The 23,560-nt window shown below is 38.6% G+C and overlaps 2 protein-coding genes across 2 annotated transcripts; both read right to left on the reverse strand.

The window, feature by feature from the left end:
• Positions 1-1,150: 1,150 nt before the first annotated feature.
• Positions 1,151-2,203, reverse strand: foxd5 (forkhead box D5). The gene has a single exon (XM_059337809.1). It carries the CDS (start codon positions 2,201-2,203, stop codon positions 1,151-1,153), a length of 1,053 nt encoding a protein of 350 aa, XP_059193792.1.
• A 1,650-nt stretch (positions 2,204-3,853) lies between these two features.
• cbwd (COBW domain containing) lies at positions 3,854-23,350 on the reverse strand. The gene is made up of 16 exons (XM_059337531.1): positions 23,041-23,350; positions 22,531-22,685; positions 22,277-22,363; positions 21,018-21,114; positions 20,621-20,712; positions 18,516-18,575; positions 17,745-17,782; positions 15,307-15,353; positions 14,244-14,330; positions 14,004-14,048; positions 13,333-13,389; positions 10,023-10,074; positions 6,240-6,308; positions 6,092-6,157; positions 5,827-5,953; positions 3,854-4,452 (listed from the first exon to the last, which is right to left on the reverse strand). Exons 2-16 carry the CDS (start codon positions 22,634-22,636, stop codon positions 4,379-4,381), a joined length of 1,104 nt encoding a protein of 367 aa, XP_059193514.1. The 5' UTR covers positions 22,637-22,685; positions 23,041-23,350; the 3' UTR covers positions 3,854-4,378.
• Positions 23,351-23,560: the final 210 nt, after the last annotated feature.

Below are 23,560 nucleotides of genomic sequence, written 5' to 3' on the forward strand. Positions count from 1 at the left end.
TCTTTTTCAATTGATCCTGATGGGTTACAGAGCCTTTAGTTTCACACATCACATTCTCCTTTATTTACTTTACATATGCTTTTTTAAGGTAAAAAGTAAGTTGAGCTGTGGTATTGCATGTATAGGTGATACACGAGTAGGTTAGGCCATCACAAGTAGGCTGCAGCTGCCTGCGTTATGTCCGCTCCAATATTTGGTAAACAGTGCCACCTAGAGGCAGGGAAAAAGAACTGAACTTTTCTTACACATAAAAAAAGCTCTTAAGATCTAACAACAAATTCGCACTATACATACATGCCTACATATTTTAATATGTTTTAGTCATAATACATTTTTTTTTAGAAATATGTGGGTTTTCACTGTGTTTAAATTAAGTAGGATAAATGCAGAAGTTTATTTGAAAAAAAATAAAATAAACAACTACAATCTGAAAAAAAGTTAGATCACAAGTTTAGAACTGCATCATCCTTAATCTGCTGGTTGGCAATTTAGTTTTAAATACATTTTTTCCATAATCTTTTTTTTAAAACCACAATTGGTACATCTTCACAACAGTGAACAGGTGTTTAAACCTGGAGTTAAGGATGGTAGAATTAAAAATAAATATATAAATAAATAACAATTGATGCATGTAAATAAATTTGGCTGGGCTCTATATTTTTTTTCCAAATATATAGACGCTGTTTGAAAAGTTAGACTTTCGTTTTTTTAAAAGACACTTTGTAAAACTTTCTAAGCCTACACCAAACGCATTATCTTAAGTAACAAAATCATAATGTTTCTGACAGCACAATATGGGGAAAAAATCATTAGGAGATTTTTTTTCCTAATCAAATAGATATTCCTACTTTTAATTGATTTCCACTGCTTCCCTACCTAAAATAATTATATTCAAACTGCAAATTACTGCTTAAAGTAACCAAATAAAGAGCTTCAAACATCACAGATATTTTTCAGACATTTATTTTGGCACGTTAATTAATAACAAAAACTCAACCAGGGGTCTCACAAATATATTACCACGCATCTTATTTACACATATTTCATTTAAGACATAAACTTGAATGTCAACGCACATAAATATCATGCAGTTAAAACATTTCTTTAAGAAATGACACATAGCATCAAACATACAGACACTGTAAAGGCTTCAACAGTGATGGTAGGAGAGGTTTCTTAAAGGCGCAGTGCTCAGCATGGTAGGGGGGCAGAAGGGAGTCCTGGGAGCCTGCAGGAGCGTCGGAACCAAACAGGCAGCAGGGCCCGACAAGAGGTGACCGTAGAGGGCGCTGCGGGGGCTCTGCTGTGGGTTTGGGTTCAGCGGACTGATGGGAGAGGGTTTGCTCATGATGCTTTCAATGCTGAAGGAGCACTTTGCCTGCGGGCCAGGCTTTGGCTCTGCGGGTTCTGTTGCGCAAAGCTGCGCTCTGAACTCTTTAGGCCCACTGCACTTCCCGTGGCTGTTCAAAGTTTGTGGTAGAAGGTGATAGGAAGAAGGAGGCATCATGATGCCCTCCTGCAGAGGCATGTACCGGATAGGAGCAGCGGGTGGGGGGCTTACCTGGCCCTGTACGCAGTATGGTTGTCCGTACGGCCGGTAGCAGTTCAAGTTTGAATAAAATATAAGTCCGTCTTTGCCAAGCTCCGGCTGGTTTCTCTTGAAACGCTTCCTTCGCCGCAGAAAGCTGCCGTTGTCGAACATGTCCTCTGAGGCAGGGTCCAGAGACCAGTAGTTGCCTTTGCCCGGGTTCCCAGGCTCCCTTGGGATCTTAATGAAACAGTCGTTGAGGGAGAGGTTGTGCCTGATGGAGTTCTGCCAAGCGGGGAACTTGTCTCTGTAGTAGGGAAACTTGTTGCTGATGAAGTCACAGATGCCACTCAGCGTCAACTTCTTCACCGGGCTCTGCAGGATGGCCATGGTGATGAGGGCGATGTAGGAGTAAGGAGGCTTCACCGAGCTGCCCTGGGCTTTCCTGGACGCAGGTGCGTCTGCGCAGAAACTGTTCTCGCTTTCACCCGAGGAGTCTGGCTCTGATGAGTCAAACTCAGCCCCAGATTCTGCTGAGGACCCTGGGTCCATGGCGCACTCGTTTCGATACAAACGCCCGTGGGTGGGCTCATCCTCGCCCACGATGTCAATCTCATCCTCTTCTAGAGGCAAAGCAGCGTGTTGTGAAGCTTCAAATTCACTGGAGAGAGTCATGGTCACACGCTTAATGTTAAAAAACGAGTAAAAACTCAACTGTGCCAAAGAGGCATTAATTGTTAGCCGTGCGTAAAAACCAAAAGGCCCCTATTCATGCGTAAAAGCGCATCAACCGTCTGATTCTTCTTAGTGTACCGGCTGTATGCTGCTGTAAGGAGGGTTGAGGCTTTATATGCTGGGAGACTGCTGCCCTGCAGGCCAGTCCCATTAACCCTCTGGACCTATCAGAGTAGCCCCTCACCGCGGGGAGCCAGGGGAGGCAAGCACACAGGTGGGGGGCTTCGCGAGTCCTGAGGTGCGCACAGCCTATTCATGCAAAGAAAGCTCAATTTATATATGGATATGTGTAGTATTTGCGGGAAATATGGCAAACTGTTTATGCATTTCATTGAAAAAGTTTAGAGTGAGTGCAACACAACAATTACATAATATAAAAACGAAATATGCAAAAGAAGCTGAAGGCTTACTGCTTCACAACTTACATGTGCTTTCGTTTCAGTTTAAACACGACTTAATGAGTATGGGCTCTACACATCACCAGTCACTACAGTGTTATTTTGGGGTCATCACTGTTTGCACTCCTGCAGCTCACACAGGTTGGTGGGCACTCTGGTTCTGTGTCTGACGTGTAAAAAGTATATTGATATGATTTATGAGAAATCGTACGGCAGCACAGTCGGAGGTTGGATGTTCTCGGGAATTTTAACACCACGCCTAGCTAGTGTTAAGCAACCAAGTGTTTCCCCTCGGAATCCCCGCGGGTTCGTTTAGTTTGCCACCTCTGGATGCCCGCGGGTGGTGTGACCATGAAAATGGCCGTGGTAGGGCATCCCGCAGCCAGCAGAGAAAAGAGGCTATAGTCGCCTTAACGAGGCCATCAGCATCAGAATCGAGTAGGAAACGGCTCAGCTGAGCGGGGCGCTCTGGGCTACAGGGCTCAGCTCAGCTTTACGACCGGGATGAATAAGCAGAGCCATCCTCAAAGCAAACCGGTCCAGCAGCGGATATGTGCTAAAACCGTGCTGCTGCTAAACCATCTCCATTGCAAATGACCGAGTTGGGAAAACTCCACCTATTTCCTCACCTTAGTGGGCCTACTGTGTGTGAGAGAGATGGTTCTTACACGACTACCAATAATGGCCAAAGTAACAAATACCACAACATAGATGGTTGTAATTTGTCAAGCATTACAAGCACTAACTTTATTCAAGCTGCAATTTAACATTTAATCTGGAATGGAATCCAAAATTAAACTATTGAATTTTGAAACAATGCAGTGGTTGGATGACTAAAACTTTACCAATTTAAAGAAAACCATTATATCTCCTTTGGAAACAAGTAATAGTATAGTTTTAAATTTTAGATTAAACATAACCAGCAAACACAGGTCTGTATGGCACTAACACATTTACTATAACCCCAGCCTGCTGACTGGAACTCTTTGTATGAGTTTCATAACAATAAAAGCTAAGATGGTAATGCTATAAAGTCTTCTTCACACTTTGTAGAGTTTCATGGTGAACTTACCACTAAATCCCAAAGGCACTTTGTGTCTGTTGTTATGTTAATAGTCTGCCGTTGTCACCTAGAACAAACCGTTTTTACAAATGGCTAAAAACATTTATTGTGTTTAGGTGTATCAGAACAGTCTTTCAGTCAAACTTTATTTTGAATAATTTAAAAATACAGGGTGTTAAAAGCCAGAAACATAAGTCTACTTGTTTACAGTACAGTCTTGTACCACACTGGATACAGTATGTGTGCCACTTTGCAACTTCCATCACTACTTGGGCTCCCAACCTTTAAAATGGCAGATTTCACAAAGCCATCTCTATTTAAAAGAACAAAAAAATGCATTGATTACATTTTAGGGACCTTCGATGCATCTTAGTGTGTGCACACATTTTAGAAGTCATGTTCAGTTTAAGTTTCACAGCATATATATGAGGCACTACAGCAAGATACACAATCTTTGATATACTGCAGCCTTTCAAGCAGGTAGTGGAGAATTATCAGATTAAAACTACCTTAACCATCCTCTGACGTACCTCATGTTCTTGCACAAAGGAGTGAATGTCTGAAACACAGTCCCAGATTTATGGATGGCCAAAGTCATGACTTTTGCTCCAGAATCATCAGTTTTTAATGCATCAGAGAGTGCAGAGATTGTAGTTAATTTTTCGCTGTTCCTTCCAGCACTGCAGAGATGAACTGTTCCTGCAGAATGTTTTTGTCCAGGTTCCGACCTGCAGGACAGAGCAGAGACAAACGTGAGTACACACACACACACACACACACACACACACACACACACACACACACACACACACACACACACACACACACACACACACACACACACACACACACACACACACACACACACACACACACACACACACACACACACACACACACACACACACACACACACACACTCTTGTACTTCTATTTTTGTGAGGGCCATCACTGGAACAGTGAATTCCCTTGCAAGGTTATAATTAGTTTTAGTTTTAATTTCGTTGTGCGAGTTTGCTAGTTTTAATTTAGTATTTATTTTTTTGAAATGCCTTAGTTTTAGTTTAGTTTTTATTAGTTTAGTTTTTTGTAATGGGGAATTTGTTGGGTGGGATATTAAAAGAGGTCCCAGTATATTTTGCCTTTATTTCCTTTGTCTTATCCATCTTCATTATGTATGAAATAAATTGACAAAGACGAAAATGACATTTTCACTATAATTTTAGTTAGTTTTGTAACCACACAATACATTTTCAGTTAATCATCATTATCATGTAACCTTTAACCCTTAAAACAAAGTCTGAAATTTCCCTGGAAAGAGCAATGAAATTTGTACAAATTATAGATGAAATGGGGTCAAAGTTATGAAACTGTTTAAATTAATTTTAAAGTTGAGTTAGTTTTAGCAAGTTGAGTTCTTGAGTTGAGTTGAGTTGAGTTGAAATAAAAGCTTAATTGAAACCCAATAAAATATTAATTTGTCATTCATTTATTACTGGAAACTAGGATATTGTGACCTATTCAACCTACATCAAAAATAGGCTTTACCATGTGGTTATTTCTTACAGACTATTTATTTACTGAATGACCAGAAAACATACTAAATTGTGAAATATATCATCATCCAAATATGAAATCACTTATATCACAATGGAGGATTTCGGCCATATCCCAAGCCGTACTGGAAACTTTACTCTCCATTTTGTTTAATTGTATGCTTGAACATTGACAAATTTCACATTTTCTAAGGTCAGCTGATCTGCATAAAAAATAACCTCAGATGAAAGATTTTCCAAATGACATACTTTCCAGGAATTTCTGGGATGCAAACTGTTAAAAGATTGACAACACATAAAATAAAACACTACCTCAAACTATGATGCAATTGAACAGCGAAGACAATTGTAAATTTGTCAATAAAAGTTTTTTACTACCTCCATTAAACAAACATTAGCACGTAGATTATTTTAAAAAAATGAAAGATTGTCAAAAAAGAGCCATTTTGGTTCATTTCATGCAAGTCAATGGGTTTGCTGCCTTCACAGTGGTGTGTAAGAATTGTGTAAAAGATACACATGTGAAAGAAGTGTGTGTGTCTTCACCTATAAAGACCAGGCGGTTGATCCTTGGGTTCTCCTTCCAGAGCTGTGGAGTGTCATTGAGGTCATACAGCTCGTGGACCCCCTGCAGCATCACTTGGTGGGCTTTACCTGCAAATGATACTATGCCCTGAAACACAAGGGCACAAGTCACGAGTGACATATTAACCAACAGTGAATGAAGCGTTTGAAACTGATTAATGCAGATAATGAAGTGGCAGTTACTGATCACCGCTGCCACTGGGGTGACTATTGTGCTCTACTGTACCTTTAACCGAATGACAGTCATGGGTTGCCCTTCTTTGTTTTTGAACATCTTTTCCCATAGGAGCTCCTGAAACAGTGGAAAATGGGTGTTTACTTTACAAAGGACTGTATTGTTTCAGAGCTAATTAGTAATGGTTCTAGGAGTGTACCTGGATGAAGACATTCAAAGCATCCTCACACAGATCTCCAGCCACTTCAAACGTCACAGTTAAAATACTCTGAGGATGACATTAAATACAAGATGAGTGAAATAATCCACATATACAACAAACTAGACATTTTGTGGTGTTAAATTGGCTTTTTATTCATTAGGATTAAGACTTCCTTATTAGTCCCACAATGGGAAAATTCAACCTCAGCATTATACCCATCCTTTTGAATACACCAGTGAACACATCATGCTTAGGAGCAGTTGGCAGCACATTACTGCGCGTCCGGGGAGCTGTGTGGGGGGATTAGGTGCCTTTCTCAAGGGCACTTAAGTCCTTGGTCGGTCAAATATGGCATAACAAAAAGCAAAGGCGAAAAAAATGCAAACCGTACTGTGTTTAATTTTTACCTCTTAATCCTAAGATTTCATGAAACATATTTTTTTACAAAATGAACCAAAACACCAGAAAAAAGGACGATCTTGGGTCCATAATTATGAGAATAAATATGAAACAAAATATTAACCTAAGCCAAAAAGAAATCCACTATTGAATTACAATCAAACACTAAGCTTGATTACAAAATATTTTGTCAATGCTGATCAATGGAAGAAGCCATAAAGTGCATCTTTGGTTAGATGAGAAAAACAACACTGAATGGAAATGCTATTAATGAAAGAAGTTATCCTTTACTGCAGTAAAAATAGTACAAATAAAAGCATGTAAGTATTGTCAGCAAAACGTTCTTAAAGGGACAGTTCAAAGTACAGTTCATGCATCCAAAGTCAGTGTATCACCTACAGTAGGTGGTGGTCGTGACGCTCTGATGTTTGGAAAAGCAGAACATGGGAGACAGTTTGTGTAATTGCATGACTTTGGTGTTTTAAATGGTTAGTTGGGTTTCAACTACAGTGTTGTGTGAGGTAAAATTACTGTTTTGTTCCAATGGAGTCTGGTGGCACTAACAAGTGCATTAAATGGGTTCATTTCTTCATGCATAAAATTTAACAGGGCTGTCTGATGGCAATGTAAAGCATTAAAAATATTCTAGATATATTATAGCGTACACTCAATATAGGTTTTGCTGCTGCCCCTGTCCTCAGCAGTACATTGCTTAGTTTACATGTCTGTCCTGCTGCCTGCTTCTCCAAACTGGAGATGTGCCAACCACCATCGACTGTAGATAAAACACAACTATAAGTAGGTACCTCATACAACCCCACTTCAATAAATCCAACCTATTCCTTTAAATCATGAAAAGTAACCATTATGCAAATTGGCTCAATTAGAAGTGCATATTTATCATCTATAGATATAATGTTTATTACTCTTGATCCATAAATGTGTAAGCAGCATTTTAAGGTCGACAAATTGGAGCTGCTTTTGAACCACTTTATACACTGCTGGGTAGTTCATAATAATTAGTATTTTATAAACAGATCATATGTTTTATGTAGTAAGGTATTTCACTCTGAAATATAGTAAAGTAGATGCATATAGGCGGATAACAACTACCTCAAATTGTAGTGCACTACTTGAATAAGTGTAGCTTTAATGTTTCGAGATTCATATTTTCAGGCTCTTATTAAAAGTTAGAGTTCCCTGATGACATATATTTAAAATGCATCTTAACAGATATTTTCAGTTGACTGAAACCTGCAAAGTCATTATGAACATTAAACAAAAGAAGTGTTTTTACACCCCGGCTGATGACTTTGTCAATGACCGTGTCAAAAATCACAACTCCACTCGGCACCTGAAACCCCTCTTTATCTGCCTACATCCCCCCTTTCTCACTCTTTTCCTCTGCCTCACACACTCCCTCCTCTCCAAACTTCCTCACAGCATTAAAAGGGCACTTTGTAGATATTTGGGGGTTTTGTGTCGGAGTGTTAAGGTTACACACTTCCTTGTCATTTGGTATAACAACAGAAAAACAGCATTCACATTTACATGAAAAGAGCAACACGGGGAAGAGGAGAGGGGGAGGGTCTGAGGGACGGTTGAGCTTCATGCGGGAAAGGGAACTTGGAGAAAACAGACAACAATGCTGTTATTTACCCACACAAACAGCCCTCATCTCTCCTCATCCTGTGATAAAAGGTCATGGGTATAAAGCACAAGATGAGGCCTAATTGCTGTGAGGAGTCATTTGGTCTAAAGCCTGATGAAAACATCAAGACAAATGGTATTAGACTAATCCTGCAGTAAATATTTTTAAGCATTTACATCTTCATTGAAAAGAACTGGACTTAACTGATGCTTAGATATTGAGTTTACTCTGTGTCTTTTCTTATAAATTGATACACTCGTGGATTACCATTCAGATCTAACATTCAACTGCTAATTAAACATTAAAACATATTAGTTGAGGGAAAAATTGATTTGATCACGGTATTTTGTTTATAAATAATATTGTTCACTGAAACATATCTGTACCCTTCATTATATTAAATCGGTATGTATGATAGGACGATTTTAGAGACAGAAGAGTAATAGTGGGATTGCAAAACTGCCAGCCCACTACAAGAAATTGAAGATGGTTTAAAGGAATTAAGATCAACAAAATTAATTATGCATTTTATTAAATCTCTAGATCGTTAACACCTATTTCATATTCCACATATAGAATAAGGAGGCCCTATGGAGGATTGTCCTATATCTTGGAAGCAAGTGTTTAAGTTAATATAAAAGACAACAGTGGAAACATTTATTAGATCATTTCAGTTGATTAATCTAGAATTTGTTTGGCAGCTAGTAAAATGTCAGACAAATGTCATTTTTGTTTGTTTCTGTCTTTTGAAGGGAGGTTTAAAACGTGAAATGCACTGGAGCTGCCTTGGAACAGATTTTTTCTCTGTTTCAGAATAATGATAATATAAATCTGATTATTTTGTGAGGGGAAATGTGTATTTTTGAAGCTTCTGATGTCAATTCTTTGAATATCAATCAATTTAGACAATAAAGGTATTTTAATTATAAGAGGTTATATGGCAAAAAGAAATGATGGTGCTGGAGAAATATTTTGAATATCTTTGAATTTTTGCATTTAAATAAAAATAACAAGTGTAATTTTTTAAAACGATTACCTTTAGTAGTTAAGTTGAGAGTATTTTTTTTCTTCCTTTCTATACAATAATTGAAAGTATATCTTATGGAGGAGGATATCTTTTTTGTTCTTGCTTTCTTATTTGCTTTTTTAATGTTATTTATTGTCGTTGGGCCTACTGATGTATGTTGTGTTTGTTGTTGTCAGGGTTAATTTTGTGTTTTGGCATGAGTTGGTGTTGTGTTTATGAGTATAAATAGTGCTTTGGTGACTTATGTCAAGTTTTCATTAATTAAAAAAAATCATTAAAACATGGTCTGTCAACTACATTTTATAACATCTGAATTCTGTTCAAACAACTGTGAAACTGTGACCTGCAGCCAGGACTGTGATCAGTCTAGCCAACACAGTCTACACTGGATATCTATGATGCTGTGTATGTAAGAGCGAGATTGGGTCTATTTGCAGTGTGACAAGAAGACATCAAAAGCTTTTAGTCGATCTCAACACAAAAACTAAAGCAGGGAGGGAGTTTTCACTACAGTGTCACAGCCTGGGGGAATGCAAGGCACATTGTGAGCCTCAGGAGACTGCATCCCCTTTATCCTGTAGGAAATGATGTGTTGAAATAAATTAGCAAACAAAACAAGGAAAACTATAAGAGACGCATAGAGGGGTGAGTATCAGCAGTTAACAAATAAAAGAATAAACGAGACAGAGCATGGGAACGATACCTTGTCAAGATGTGGTCTCGTATCTTTCACAAGCTGGAGCTTCTCTGCCAGACTGTTAAAAGGAGAGAGATTAAAAGTTAGAATATTTTCTTCATACAACAAGACAGACTCATTTCAAATTAAAAAGGCTCAAAACTAAAAAAATATATTTAAAATTATTTATTTGGACTGTTATTTTGTACTGACCAGAGCTACATCTTAAAGTTGATTTTTGGGGTTTGTGTTCATCAACATATTGACATAATAATGACGTTTTTATATTATCATCATTACATTTTATAACAGAATCTGTGTGCCATCTCTTCTGGCTGCTGACATTCGTATTGTAATGTGTCTGTCTAATGGGTCTGCATCTAATGTGTGTTGGTTTTATTTATTTTTTTGTTTTTTTGGGAGCTCTTGGGCTGTAAAACTGTTGTGGTTTCACCATTTTTGTTACATAACTTAATGCCAAGTTTTTTTTAGACATGGCTAATTGTATTTCTTCAGGAACTGAGCTTATAATAGTTTTTGAAATTTAAATTTGTTTTTATTTTATTTTAGCTTTAACTTTTCGATTTCATTTGAGTTTAGTTTTAGTTAGCTTTCAGAGCATGTTAGTGTAGTATCAGTTTTTAAAAGCTTTAATTCTTGGTCTTACAGTAATTCTAGCTTGTTTTTGTTAGAGATATATTGTTTCATAAGTATGTAGCTGCATATATGGAACATAGAACTGTGTAGGAATGGCCATAATGTTTTATTTTCTTGCTAATTTAGTGTTCAATATGAAGCAATTTCAGCATAACACCATCCATGGAATGTCAAGTCCAATTTAATTTCTGTAGTTCAACGAGAACAGTAAGTAACCAGAATTTAGTGACTTTTTTAAACTAAAAATATTGTTTCAGTTTAGTTTTTCCTAAATTATATTGTTTTATTGAGTTTATTAACACTATTTTCACTTCTTATTCTTGTTGTAGTTTCAATGCTCGTTTACTATAATGACTCTGTCAGGAACATGGAATGGAGGAGAATATAATTTTTTGAGTAACCAGGTCATAACTGGTGGACATGCCGGATAAATTCATCCAGCGATGAGGGCTCACTTTATTTTTAGAGCTTACAATCCAAAAGAAAGATGGGCTTTCCTGGTTATAAAGGTTAAATAAAATGAAAATCTGAATGAACACTTTTTTAAAAAATGTCTTTTCTCCACGTTCTTTGTTGTTCTACACTGTGTTGTGTCACAGTATAATACACTGCATGCTGTATCGGTGCTTAATGACACTTTGAATGGACTTGTGAAAACTTTAGAAATGGCAATTAAACCCTACAAAACACCGACCACCACCCCCAAACAAACTACAGCCCTTGTTCTCCCCATCAGACCTGCTCATCCTCCCCCTTCTCCCTGACCTCACAAGGAGGCTAAATGTTGTGTCCAGCAGCTTGAGCCCCGCGTGCTGTTAGTACCACACAGGCGGAGCGGCGGGGGGCCGCTTCAAACAGCCAGCGTGGGATCGAGGGGGAGGAGGGGCTCGGACTCTCAAAGGCACGGGGAAAGGAGCTATCTGTTGGGACAAGGGGGGACTCCTCGGGAGCCAGCGGACACACACAGCTCTAATCCTCTGCAGCTGGTCTCAGAGACACTGACCGAGGGCATGTAAGAGAGCTTTAACACCGCGGCCCGTTTCATTCACATGAAAGGATGAACACTGACTCTATTCATGAGAATGACATTCTACAGAGATACAATATGATGACCACCCTGCGGTGTAACAGGGGGATGCTCAATAAAGGAGTGTGTTAATTAGAGAGAAACATGATGAGCAACAGTTTCAAAGACTCCTGGGTACACAGTTCAGACAGAGGGAAACAAAGCCCATCAATGCAGTCCAAAAACGTTCTTGATCTTTCACTGTAAGTTTTGAAATACAACGTGATGGATACTATACATATATTAGGGCTGAACAATGACTCAAAATCCAGATATTGCCTCGCAAAAACCTTAATTGTTTAAATGTTTTTCTATGAAAATTGAGAATAATGTTGCAAATATTATCATTGTCACATGTTGCATTGAATCAAAGAACACATACGGTAATTGGCTGTGAGCAAAACCATACAAATAAGGGCTGTTTCCACTACCGGGTAATAGCCGGACAATACCCGGAATGAGGCGGGTCTCACTTGCCGAAACGCCCTTAATTTGAATAAGAGTAGTTTTGTCGGGACCTTTTTAGTCCCTGTGGAAGAGCAGGGTCTTTTTTCTCCCCTGAAAACAGCCTGGTTACTGATTGGATAGATGGCTAAGCGGGATGTGACGTAGTTCTCTACACGACAACAACACGCCATTTGTAAAAGCCGGCAAAGCAGTGTTTCCAACTTAGGAGGTGCAGGAGGTGTTCACTTAGCGATCTCTGTTTGTTTACAACAAGCACCAGACACTCTGTGCACAGTTAGCGATGTCGTTAATTCACAATCACTATGTTTATGATAAGCAGAGACTGTGTGCATAATTAGCCATGCTGCTTTCAGCTGCTGACGTTGTGCACAGTTAGCAACGGCGAAAACCATACGTCACCTCCGGAGTCTCTAAATCCCTCTGGGGGCTAACTTGTAGTCGAAACACGCAGAGTGAGCGGCCTTTTGAGAGGGTGCGGCCTGAGACTTTCCCGGTGGCCACTTTCCCCTCCTAGTCGAAACACGGTTATAGTCATTTTTTTCTAGCTCAGAGTACACAAATGATCAAATATAAGTATAATTTTACTGAAGAAGTTTCAATACTAGTTGCGATCAAGGATTGAAACCCAACCCTACCCAATGTATATATTAATAAAAACAAATATCGCTGTTACAGCTTTGAAAAAAATTTGAAATTCTCAAAAATCCATGCTGGTACCCTAAAATTACAACTTCTTGAGTTTTTTTCTTTTGCCCCATTGCTCACTCTCTTCTACATTTTTGCTTCTTTGAAAAAAGAAAAGAAATATGTTGTAATTTGTAAAATAATTCAGAAACAGTGTTGCCATCATGTCATCTGTCTGCCAAAGAGTACAGGCAAGTTGTTTTTCCATCTGTGAAAAATGTCCCACTCAGAACCAATCTTGGTCATGACCAAATTTCTTCTAAAATGTTTATGTGACAAATACCTGCTGATTTAAACACCTGTATATTGATGTTGGTGATAATCTTAAAAATACAGTATGTGCTTTTTAAAAGTAAGTTTCAGGGCCGTTACATGCTGAATTTTTTTCTGGATAAAGTACATACAAAAATACATTATGTACATTTTGTGTACATAAACTTAAATGGGACAAAACCAACTCACTTTGCTCCGTCTTTACTGTCAAAGGAATGCAGATCCAGCACTTCAGAGAGATCCACCCTGTGGAAGAAGATCACTGATTACTGAAGTCTGCTAAAACTAACATCAAGGATGACCGAGTGAACTGACTTAAGCAAAAAGTTGTGGGAATGTTTTTCCGATTAACCCCTCACTGCACGGTGTCTTTCATCTGTTCACCTTGGTCTGAACTCTGTAGGGGGGCAAAGAAGATCCCAAACACACCCAAACCTTTGATACACACTGCTTGTGTTAGCCAGATGCTACCTGGGTCCAATAACACACAAAATGCTAACAAAGAGGGCCCATATACACACATATTTGCACGCACGCGCATTTACACATATGCAACCATGTCGGCTTGAAGACCAGGGGTCAAAGAGCAAAGACTTGTGGGTAATTCAACACCATTGAAGGTTTGGTGTTTATTCAGGGTGCAGTTTGCATGAGCATTAGTGTGTGTGTGTGTGTGTGTGTGTGTGTGTGTGTGTGTGTGCAATGTCAAGCCTGAACAGCTTCATCTTTGATATGAAGATCTGAGCAGCAGCAGCAGCAGCAGCAGCACGTGGAGTTCATCCGTTCATCTGCAAGCAGGGATCCTGGCACACAGCTACATGCACATGAAAGATGTTTTTTTTTGTTCCTTAAAAACTTACCTTGACTTCTGGCTTTCCAGAATCTTGACAAGACCATTTATAGACCTGAAGTGAGAGGGTAGGAGTTTTAATACTTAGATAATGGACAAATTAAACCTTGTTCCTTCTACCCAACCCCCCCCACAAATTAGTTTTTTTAGCCCTAATAAATAAAGAAATAATAAATGTACTATTGTCCAAACGTACATAAGGAGCTTAAGAAAGCACTAAAAAACCCCAGCAGAATGTATTAAAGCTGACCTGACAGCTTCTCTGGTTTGTGCAAGTTCCTCCTCATTCACCAGGTCTGTCTTGTTGATTATGGTCAGGTCAGCAACAGCAATCTGCCTAAAAATACATAAAATACAATAATGAGCCTCATGCAGAACAAAAGTTTTTTGTTTATATCTACAATTTAATCTAATTTTGTCAGTTCTGGCATTCAAATGTTATCTTATGTGTGCTCTTCTCTTTGGTAATAGAAAATTCTCTTAAAATATGTTGTTTTTACAGTCCATAAATTGCTTTGTAAAAGCAGATCTGGATGATTAAGGACGTTTGGTGCATCTCGAGCTGCCTTCTCTTACTTTTTCTCTTACCTGACAATAAAGAGGAACTATAAGAGGAATTTAAGAAGAGAGAATGCAGCTGGATGACGCATTTATTTTGCAAGGGATACAGTTTGCACAAAACCAACAACAGAGACAGGTATTCACAACAAGAATCACACAAAATGAAGATTGTGTCTAAAACCATTAAACCAGGAGGTCACCGCCTTGTTAATAACGAGTGAAGTTCTCAGTGTATGACTGTCCGTGGGTGGCAGTGGGCGGTATACATGCCAAACTCAAATGGAAGCTGAGCGCTGTTTAGTTTAGAGGTGAAAACACAAACAAAGACCAAGAATGCAAAGGGTCATGCAACTGGTCTTTCTTCATCAGTGTATTTGTTCAACAACAACACCACACAGCTGCTGGAAGACACAAACAGAGAGACGCCCAGGGAGACAGACAGGCACGGTCAACATGTTATGAGACCTAGTGTGGTGGACACTCAGTTGGACAGCAGTTTGTTTAGTCTTAAAGGAATAGTCCGGCACTTTGAGAAACGAGTTAAACGCTCATGTCTGTACAGTACATTAAAAGCTACCACAACGAGGTAGATAGCTTAGCTTAGCACAAAGACTGGAAACTGGGGGAAACAGCTAGCATGGCTCACTAAATATCATGTCGAAAACAGCAGTGTGGTTTCTCTCTGTAAGAAAAAGGTGTATTTCGTAATCTGTCAAACTATTTATTTAAAATAATATCATCAGCAAACATACCTGGCTGCTTCATTGACGAGTCCATCTGCTTTTTCCTCTTTTAGTTGCTACAGAGAGAAGAGATGATAACTTAAACATGCAACCAGTAAAGAAAGTGCAAAAATTGCTCTAGCTGACCCTATAGATATCCAACTTTAAACACATTGTTGGAAGAAATAAAAATGTTTGCAACAGTGAAAAAACAAAATGTGACAGATAAATTGGTAAAAGAAAGGCCTGTCTTTCATATTTGTTTACTAAGTGACACATGAAACCACAAGAGATCGCTTTTCATTTTCTGCCTGTGTCCTGTGGCTGCACCGGGGGATGCAGGCAGCCTTTTTTCAAAAACAGTTTAATGTGTAATAACAGACGAAGCAGGAGGTGTTAATCTGGATCATGACCCCTGAGTGTCAATGTGACATCAATCTGTCACTGAATGCTTCACCACAGCTTCATTTTTGAAGGGATGAATGACAAAAATGTAAAAAAAAAACAAAAAAACTTAATAGAATGGCCAGTTACTGCTTTTTTATTCAACAACCTCTGTGCCAAGAGACAGAGGCCTTTCAGAGGGTGTGAGGCCAACAGCTCAAGTTAACTTGAACCCCTCAGACAGATGGACAGTTCATGGGACAGATGAGGCGAGTGGATGTGACATTCCTATTACAATGGTCACATCTCTGATATCAATTACTCTTTCACTATCAGTTATCCTCTCCCTTCCCCTGTCATCACTTCCTTCATCTTGCCTTTCTCCAGTGAGAAGACAGAGCAGCACCTAGGCCATGAAATGTGTCACCTCACTGGGTATAACACATTCAAATTACAGCCCATTATCCAGGTGTCACTTGTCCTGTTCCTTTTATATATCACGGGGAGGGCAGGATGTGTGCGTGTGCTGATATGCATTGGGGGTTTAGGAACAATCTCACAAGTTTAACAGCTTATTTTGGAGTTAAAGACACATTAAGTGCAATGAATTTAGTTATTGGTCAGAGGAAAACCATGCTGATGCTTTAAGGTTTGGAAACAAAATAATTATGGCCGCAACTAAATATTATTTTCAACATTGAATATATGTTATTATTATTAATTTTAATAAAATGAAATTAATTGTGAAAATGCCCATCACAGTGTACCAGTGGTTCAAAGCAACAAGTTTAAAATAGAGCCAAATCAATATGGGGTTTTTCAATTTTTTTAACATTATTATTCAACATACATACAATTTATTATATTGTCAACCAATTCAAGAAAAAAATATATAAAATAGCTGAATAGTTCTGAATGTTCAGTATCGGTTAACTGCTGACCATGAAAATGAATAATAATTAAAACTTTTTCTATTTCTAAAGAAATTTTGATTGTGTGCTTGCCTCTGGACCATGATTCTCGTGGCTTATTAAAAGGGGCGGGGATTAAACAGGGACTCTCTGCTGAGTACACTGACACCTCATACAGGTCTGTACGACAAACTGTTCATAAGTCATGGGAAATGGGGCGTGGCTAATCAAAAGGGCCGGGGTAATCAATCAGCAGTTAAACAGGGACTCTGTCCTGGGTACAATGACACCTCATACAAGTCTCTAGGACAAACGGTTCATAAGCTAGTAAAACATTGGACAATGTATGGCGTGTGTGTGTTTGTCTGGTTCTCTCTGTCTGTGAGAGATAGATCAAAGGATCAATGCATGTATAAATTATTTCTGTAGAGTGGCATTTGCGGCCTCGAGCGCAGTTTTCAAATTTATTTTTTGACAATTTTTTCTCTCCCTCTCCACTCTGTGCAATGATGTCATCACTCTAGCCTTTCCATAGGGTAACATTGGGGGGATTTTTTTGAAGTTTTTTTCCCGAATAATTTGAAAACCGTTTGTAGAAACCCTTAGAAAAGTCATAGAACACTTGTCATGGCCGAGCCGGTCGATTTGATACCTTTTTAGTGTATGTGCGACCAAGAGGAGGAGTAGTCGACCGAAAAACAACACGGAAGAAACGGAATAAGAAGAAGAAGAAGAAGAAGAAGACGTAAGCCCGGTGAATAGTAGTTAGTGTGCATTTGCAGGCAAGCACACAAAATAAGCCCACGGAATAACAATTAGTGTGCTTTTGCAAGCAAGCACACAAAGTTAAAAAAATAAATATGTGTAATATAACTATGTGACACCATTGCCAAATTACCCAAGCATAATTTTCTGCATTGTGTGTTCTGAAAAAAAGAAGTTTCAAATTGGCTCATATTGGAAAACATATATGCAACTAGACAGCGATATATCTGTGATAGGACCAATACATTTGTTCAGGCTTGCTTGTTATGTCTAGCTAGTAGTGCAAAACCCAAATATATTACATTTGCAGGCATGTGAGAAGCTGGGATGGTATATTTTTGTTTGATAAATGCCTTCAATAATTCATAGACTATAGAAAATGTTCTTGAATATCTTCTTAGCACATACCTGCAGTCCATATTTGGCATCAATGACTGTGACAATGCCTAGGATGAACAGAGTAAAAACAATAGGTGATCAGTACGTCTCATGCAGGGCCACACCTTATGCACATTCTTTTTCCTGAATTGCCTTTTGGTGTTTGGTTTTGTCCGTTTGTCTAAAACACTTTCTCTGAGTTTCTTGAAGTCCACTTTTGGTCTGGTAGCCTGTCACAACAGAGCGGACAGCTGAGTATTTACTGTGAGGAGCGAAACAACATTCATGCAAACACACACACACACACACACAGTCAGACCAGTGCAGCAGATACACAAATAAGAAAATTTGTCACCCCCTACAAACAAGTCAGAAAAAAAAAAAATCAAAAAATCAAACAAAAAATCTAAACTGGATTATTGTTGAAGCTGTTACACCCTAATCTTGTCTAGTCTTGAGTAGTAGACATTTTGACTCCATTAAATGTATTAGTGTTAAAAAAGGTGTTTAGGATTTTGTAGCATGAAGCAGTGAGGTTGCAAAAATTACAAATTTCTCTAGGTTTGAAAAAAATTAAACATTTTGGATAATGTAAGCACACAAGCAGATTTATAATACAAACAGACATTTGAATGTGGAAAAGTTGCATGTTAAACCTTTAAATGACACTAGTCAGACCAGTGATGTCTGAGAAGCTATATTTAACACACTAGACAAACTCATTGAGCCTAAAGACTATTCATGTCACCAATTCCATTGTATGATAGACAGAGACACACTGTGTCTTCACGGATATCTTACCATCCAAATAGATGTCACTGCCGAGCTCTGCATCGACCCAGAACATGGAGGCCACCGCTCCTGCCAGAGGACATGAACTCTATGTTACACTATAACTGGCTGAAATGCATACATATATACAACATTTTCAAAATGTCAGGCATGAATGTTTTTTTCCTCCACAACTAAATAGAGACTATTTTCTTCCTTTTGTCTTTTTTCACAAATCTACATACCTATTAAACTATGCCTTAGAATGCAGTCCCCTGCATGTTACATAAAGGATAGCAGTTAGACATTAGAGAAGATTGAAACAATTATAATTACAAGATTGATAATTTAAAAATAATTCACAGCTGTTAAAGGAGCCAATCTACAATTTACATGCTTTTTTGTGCAATACCTAACTATTTCATATCGCTAAATTTTAAAAAACTATATCTATATATTTTTTTAATTAATTCAAGGATACAACCATTCATTGTTTTTATTACTGGTAAAATAGCAGCTGTTTCCAATTGATCATTTAATAATTTAGCCTATACATTGTCAGAAAAATAGTGAATCATTCATGAATCATTTTTACTTGATTAGTGACATAAAAACAATGTTAATAATTTAAATAATTTTGACCTGAAATCAATTAAGTTAATTCAAAGACATCTACAGCTTAGGTTTTAGTGTTTAAAGTCCATATTGCAATATTGTCAGACGCCGTGCAGGCTTTCCTTTCAGTCTGAGCTCTGTGGAGCAGATAAAACCAATATCAGAAGCTTTCAATTGTTTATCTCCTGCTGGTACATTTGGTTTGTTTCTATTTTGTTGTGACTGCCGTTATTACAAGACCCTATGTTACCGTGCCAGCCACAGCTTGTTCACATAATGCATTTTTGTCAAACTGCCAAGCGAGAATAAGAAAGCATTGTAAATATTTGATGGGTGCGTAATGAAAACACTGTTTTTGAGTGGCATGTTTCACATAACTCATCCAACCTCCTCCTGAATGTTAGAGGAGAATCCCCCGGGAGCCTATATGACTGACAGCTCTGCCGGGGCCAATGACAGACCTGTCTGAGTCGATAACGAGCCTGTCTCAGCCAATGACATGGCAGAGGAGTGAGGACATCCCGCTCTGAGCGTGCTCTGTTGCTTCTGTCTGTGAGGACAAGTGGTGTGTGTCTGCACATGTCGCCACCTCCTGACACCTGTCACTAAGCGACACACCCCGCTCGCCCTGCAATGGCCTAATATTGATTTCCTGATTCAAAGCTGAGAGCTGAACGGACAGCTAGTTGTTGGTTTTTGTTTCTTTTGGTGGCTGCCCTGATGGAAGAAGGCTCTTTGGATGCTGCTGTCACAGCAACACAAGTCTGGTCCACAGAGTTACAAAATGTTTCACTTCTGATGTGAGCTTTCGAAAGAAATCTGCAGGAGTTCAACTGTCATTTATACACAGGAAGAGAAAAAGGCTTCAGTTGATCCATAAGTCATCCCTAAATATTGTGCCAAGAATGTCATGCCATTCTGAGTAACTCTAACATGACTTAAAGCTGCTAGTTGCTCAAAAAGATCTTTATATACAAATAATGATTATCAATTCCCTTGAAGTTGCTTTATTTCACTGCTCAGTATCAATAATCAAACAAACAGTAAAACATACTCTACCAAGTCTTCAAAGCCTGTGAAAGTCTACCCATGTCTTTATATACTTTATATACTCATTTGTTCCCTTGAACGCCTGGATTGAACGTTTCAATCCAGATAAATCACTATAATACTAAAGGCTGCTCCTGAATGGAGCATTTTGGCTGCATGGTTTCTGTATGATAGTGCTCAGTGAATTAAACCATATGAGGTCATGGAGCTTCCTTTCTACAAGGATTTTTTGTCCAATTTTTTTGGGAATCTTCAGAGCTTCAAATGCAGCAAACACAGCGACATCTGGTGGCCAGTGCACTCAAAGCAGCCCTCGAAGACGGGCAGAGGCACGACACTGCCTCACCAAAACAGTTTTAAGCTCCTTTGAATGCAACAAATGTTCAAAAGGCCTCAGAACTTGAAAAACAATGACCCACCTAATGATCAGATACAGATTTATATGATAACTGCTGTTGGTTGTTTGGTACCTGGATCAGCGAGTCCTGTAGTTTCCAGTAGGATGTAGTCAAACTTTCCTTTCTTCTCCATCAGGTTCTCAATGGCTTTAAGACCATTGTCCCTAAAAAATGCCAGGCGGAAGACACAAACTCACATTATGTCTACAGTAACATTGTAAAGACTGTAATATGAAGCAAGAATGTGTTTTGTAGAGAGAAATGGATGCCAGACAAACATTAAAGAAAATAACCATAAAAGATTATTACTGTGTACTCTGTGTACCATTTTCAGCACATCACATTATACATGTATGTAAAAACGGTGAGGCATCAGCTTTAGAATGCAAACAGTAGGAACTCATTTGTAACAAAACACAAGCAACAAATTGAACTTTAACACCTAATGGACTGAAGTTAGTGTACATACTTGACAGAGCAGCAGAGGCAGCCATTTCTCAGTTCCAGCCACTCCTCATACAGCTCTCCTGCTTGGCTCACTGCAAGGGATTTCTCAAGGGCGCTGCCTGCAGGCCGAGGATGAGGAAGAGAAAACAGAATAAGGTTAAAGAATAAAGAAAGAATAAGGATAAATAATGAGCAACTTCTTTGCAACATGAATAAAGATCTAAAAAAATGTATGCATTGCAGTTATAGTTAGTTTGTTTTCTGAACCAGCTTAAGCTTATTTTAACATAAATGTAATGACCATTCTTTTCAAAACGGATGCAAACTTAAAATAATCACTAAGTCCAATGCAAATATGACACATGTTGCTGTACCACAGTTTGTACCTCAAAAACTATTATCCATCTATGCTTTTTTCAGCCCTCTGCAAAGTTGTTACTATGCTGCTCTCTTGTGGAAAGATGAGGGAATAACAGCCTGGTATTAAGTTTACAATGCATAGCTGGAGGCATCAGTTGAAACTACAACCACGATACCATAAAAGTTGATCGAACTGTTGAACTTATTGTGTGTTTTGTTTGCCAAAAAAACAATTTAAAATGTGGACTTTTCAGACCACAGCACACTTTTTCACTTTACGTCAGTCCATCTCGGTCCCGAAGAGGTAGGCAGCTTTCTGGATGTTGTTGATGTATGGCTTCCATTTTGCATGGTTGAGTCTTAACTTGCATTTGTAAATGCAGCGACAGACTGTGTTTACCGACCGTGGTTTTCCAAAGTGTTCCCAGCCTCATGTTGTATTGTCCTTTAGATAATTATGTTTTTTAAAATTGCAGTGCCACTTGAGTGATCGAAGGTCACAAGCATCCAATGCTTTTTTTTGCCCCCTATGTGCAGGGGTTTCTACGGACTCTCTTAACATTTTCATATGAACTGTAGATGGCGAAATCAATAAATCCTTGCAATTGTGAAATGTTATTGAACTGCTGGATTATTTGTCCATGCAGTTTCTCCTCAGTGGTGAGCCTCACCCCATTCTTGCTTGTGAACAAGTGAGCCTTTTAGCCCCTGTCCCAACTTTTTTTTAAATGTGTTGCTTCATATTCAGAATAAGCATATATTAACAAAATCTAAAAAGTAAAACATTAAATATATTGACTTTGTACAGTTCGCAGAATATAAATGAGGATTGGCAAATGTAGTTTTATTTACATTTTACTCCATTTTTTTTAAAAAGAAAGATTGGGTAATTACTTATATATAAAACCATTATTAGTTTACCCTCTCCAAATTCATTGAGTATGACAGCAATCCGCTTGTTGTGTTGCTCTGTTAGGATATAGTTCAGGAGTGTAGTCTTTCCGGCACCTATAAAGAAACATCCAGATAGAAATAATTAGCGAATCAGTCAATACTTCAAAAATAACTTGGTCCAGGACCCGAGCAGCTTTTGTTTGTGATGAGGATGGACTGACATGTGTCTGAGACTATAAGCTCATTAACGCTGTGAGTATTACAGACAGGCCGGCTCTTACCGAGGTAGCCTGTGATGATGGTGACAGGTATCTGCTCTGCAGGAGGACCAGGCGGGGTGTCGATGGGCACCAGCTCCGGGCAGTCATCTTCCTCCTCCGTCAACATACCAGTCAATAATGTATGTCAACAGGGACACAAGCTGGAGCTGATGAATCTGTGCAGAAACACGTTTAACAGATCAATGTATGATTAGGTTGTTCAATGTACAGATTAAAGTTAGGAATGATTTATCATTCGTAAACATGTTCGTAGATAAACAGCAAAAAAAGACTGATTAGCTGAATTTACAGTTGCTTTATACGAGATAAAAAATACTTTACTCACGTATAAACAGCACAGATAACATAAAGGAATAATAAAAACTATCTCGCCACAGTATTCGTGTATTGAAAGTGTGTATTCGCTGACTGAATGAGCACAAACACGGAGTTCATCTCCTCCTAATTCCTGCGCTAAAACGGCAAAACAAACAGACTTTCCTTAATTTACAGAGACCATAAACAAATTACCTGACTCTGCCCCTAAAGGATGTCGATATTCAAAGTTTGCAGCTAAAAGGTTTTCCTCTGCACTGCTGTTGCTTTACGTTTTGACAGCGTGCAACACTGAAGAGGCTCCGTCCAAATGCTGAAGCAGGGACAATGGTTCCGCTGTCGCTCACAGTAGTCGGGACAGAAAGTCTGCCGGACCGGACAAAGATTATAAATAATATTACACTTAACGACCGAATAAATGATTAATTATGACAACTTTTGCTTGACGATAAATGCATAAAAATGTGTCTCTTCGCAACAGCTGCAACTTGTAAGAGCAGACGAGAAGACTGATCTCGATGTGATGACAAGCAAGAACCACAAGAGGGCGACAGGAACTCGTTTAGTGAAGGTACAGACAACTTAAATGAAAAATCTGAATAAATGAGTAATAATTATAATAATAATAATACATTTTATTTATGGGCGCCTTTCACGTCACTCAAGGTCACCTTACGAACAGAGCAAAAGACAATAGATAAAAACAAAACACAAT

Source organism: Centropristis striata, chromosome 7 (assembly GCF_030273125.1).
Source record: "Centropristis striata isolate RG_2023a ecotype Rhode Island chromosome 7, C.striata_1.0, whole genome shotgun sequence".
Lineage (NCBI taxonomy): Eukaryota > Metazoa > Chordata > Actinopteri > Perciformes > Serranidae > Centropristis > Centropristis striata.

Bases quoted from the DNA above. Each gene is read 5' to 3' on its own strand.
- foxd5 (XM_059337809.1), bottom strand. From the start codon at position 2,203: ATGACTCTCTCCAGTGAATTTGAAGCTTCACAACACGCTGCTTTGCCT.
- cbwd (XM_059337531.1), bottom strand. From the start codon at position 22,636: ATGTTGACGGAGGAGGAAGATGACTGCCCGGAGCTGGTGCCCATCGAC. The intron at 20,713-21,017 runs GTATGTACACTA...GGCATTTTTTAG, and splicing joins TGCCTCTGCTGCTCTGTCAA to GGACAATGGTCTTAAAGCCA. The intron at 6,158-6,239 runs GTACACTCCTAG...CCACTGTTTCAG, and splicing joins CTTTGAATGTCTTCATCCAG to GAGCTCCTATGGGAAAAGAT.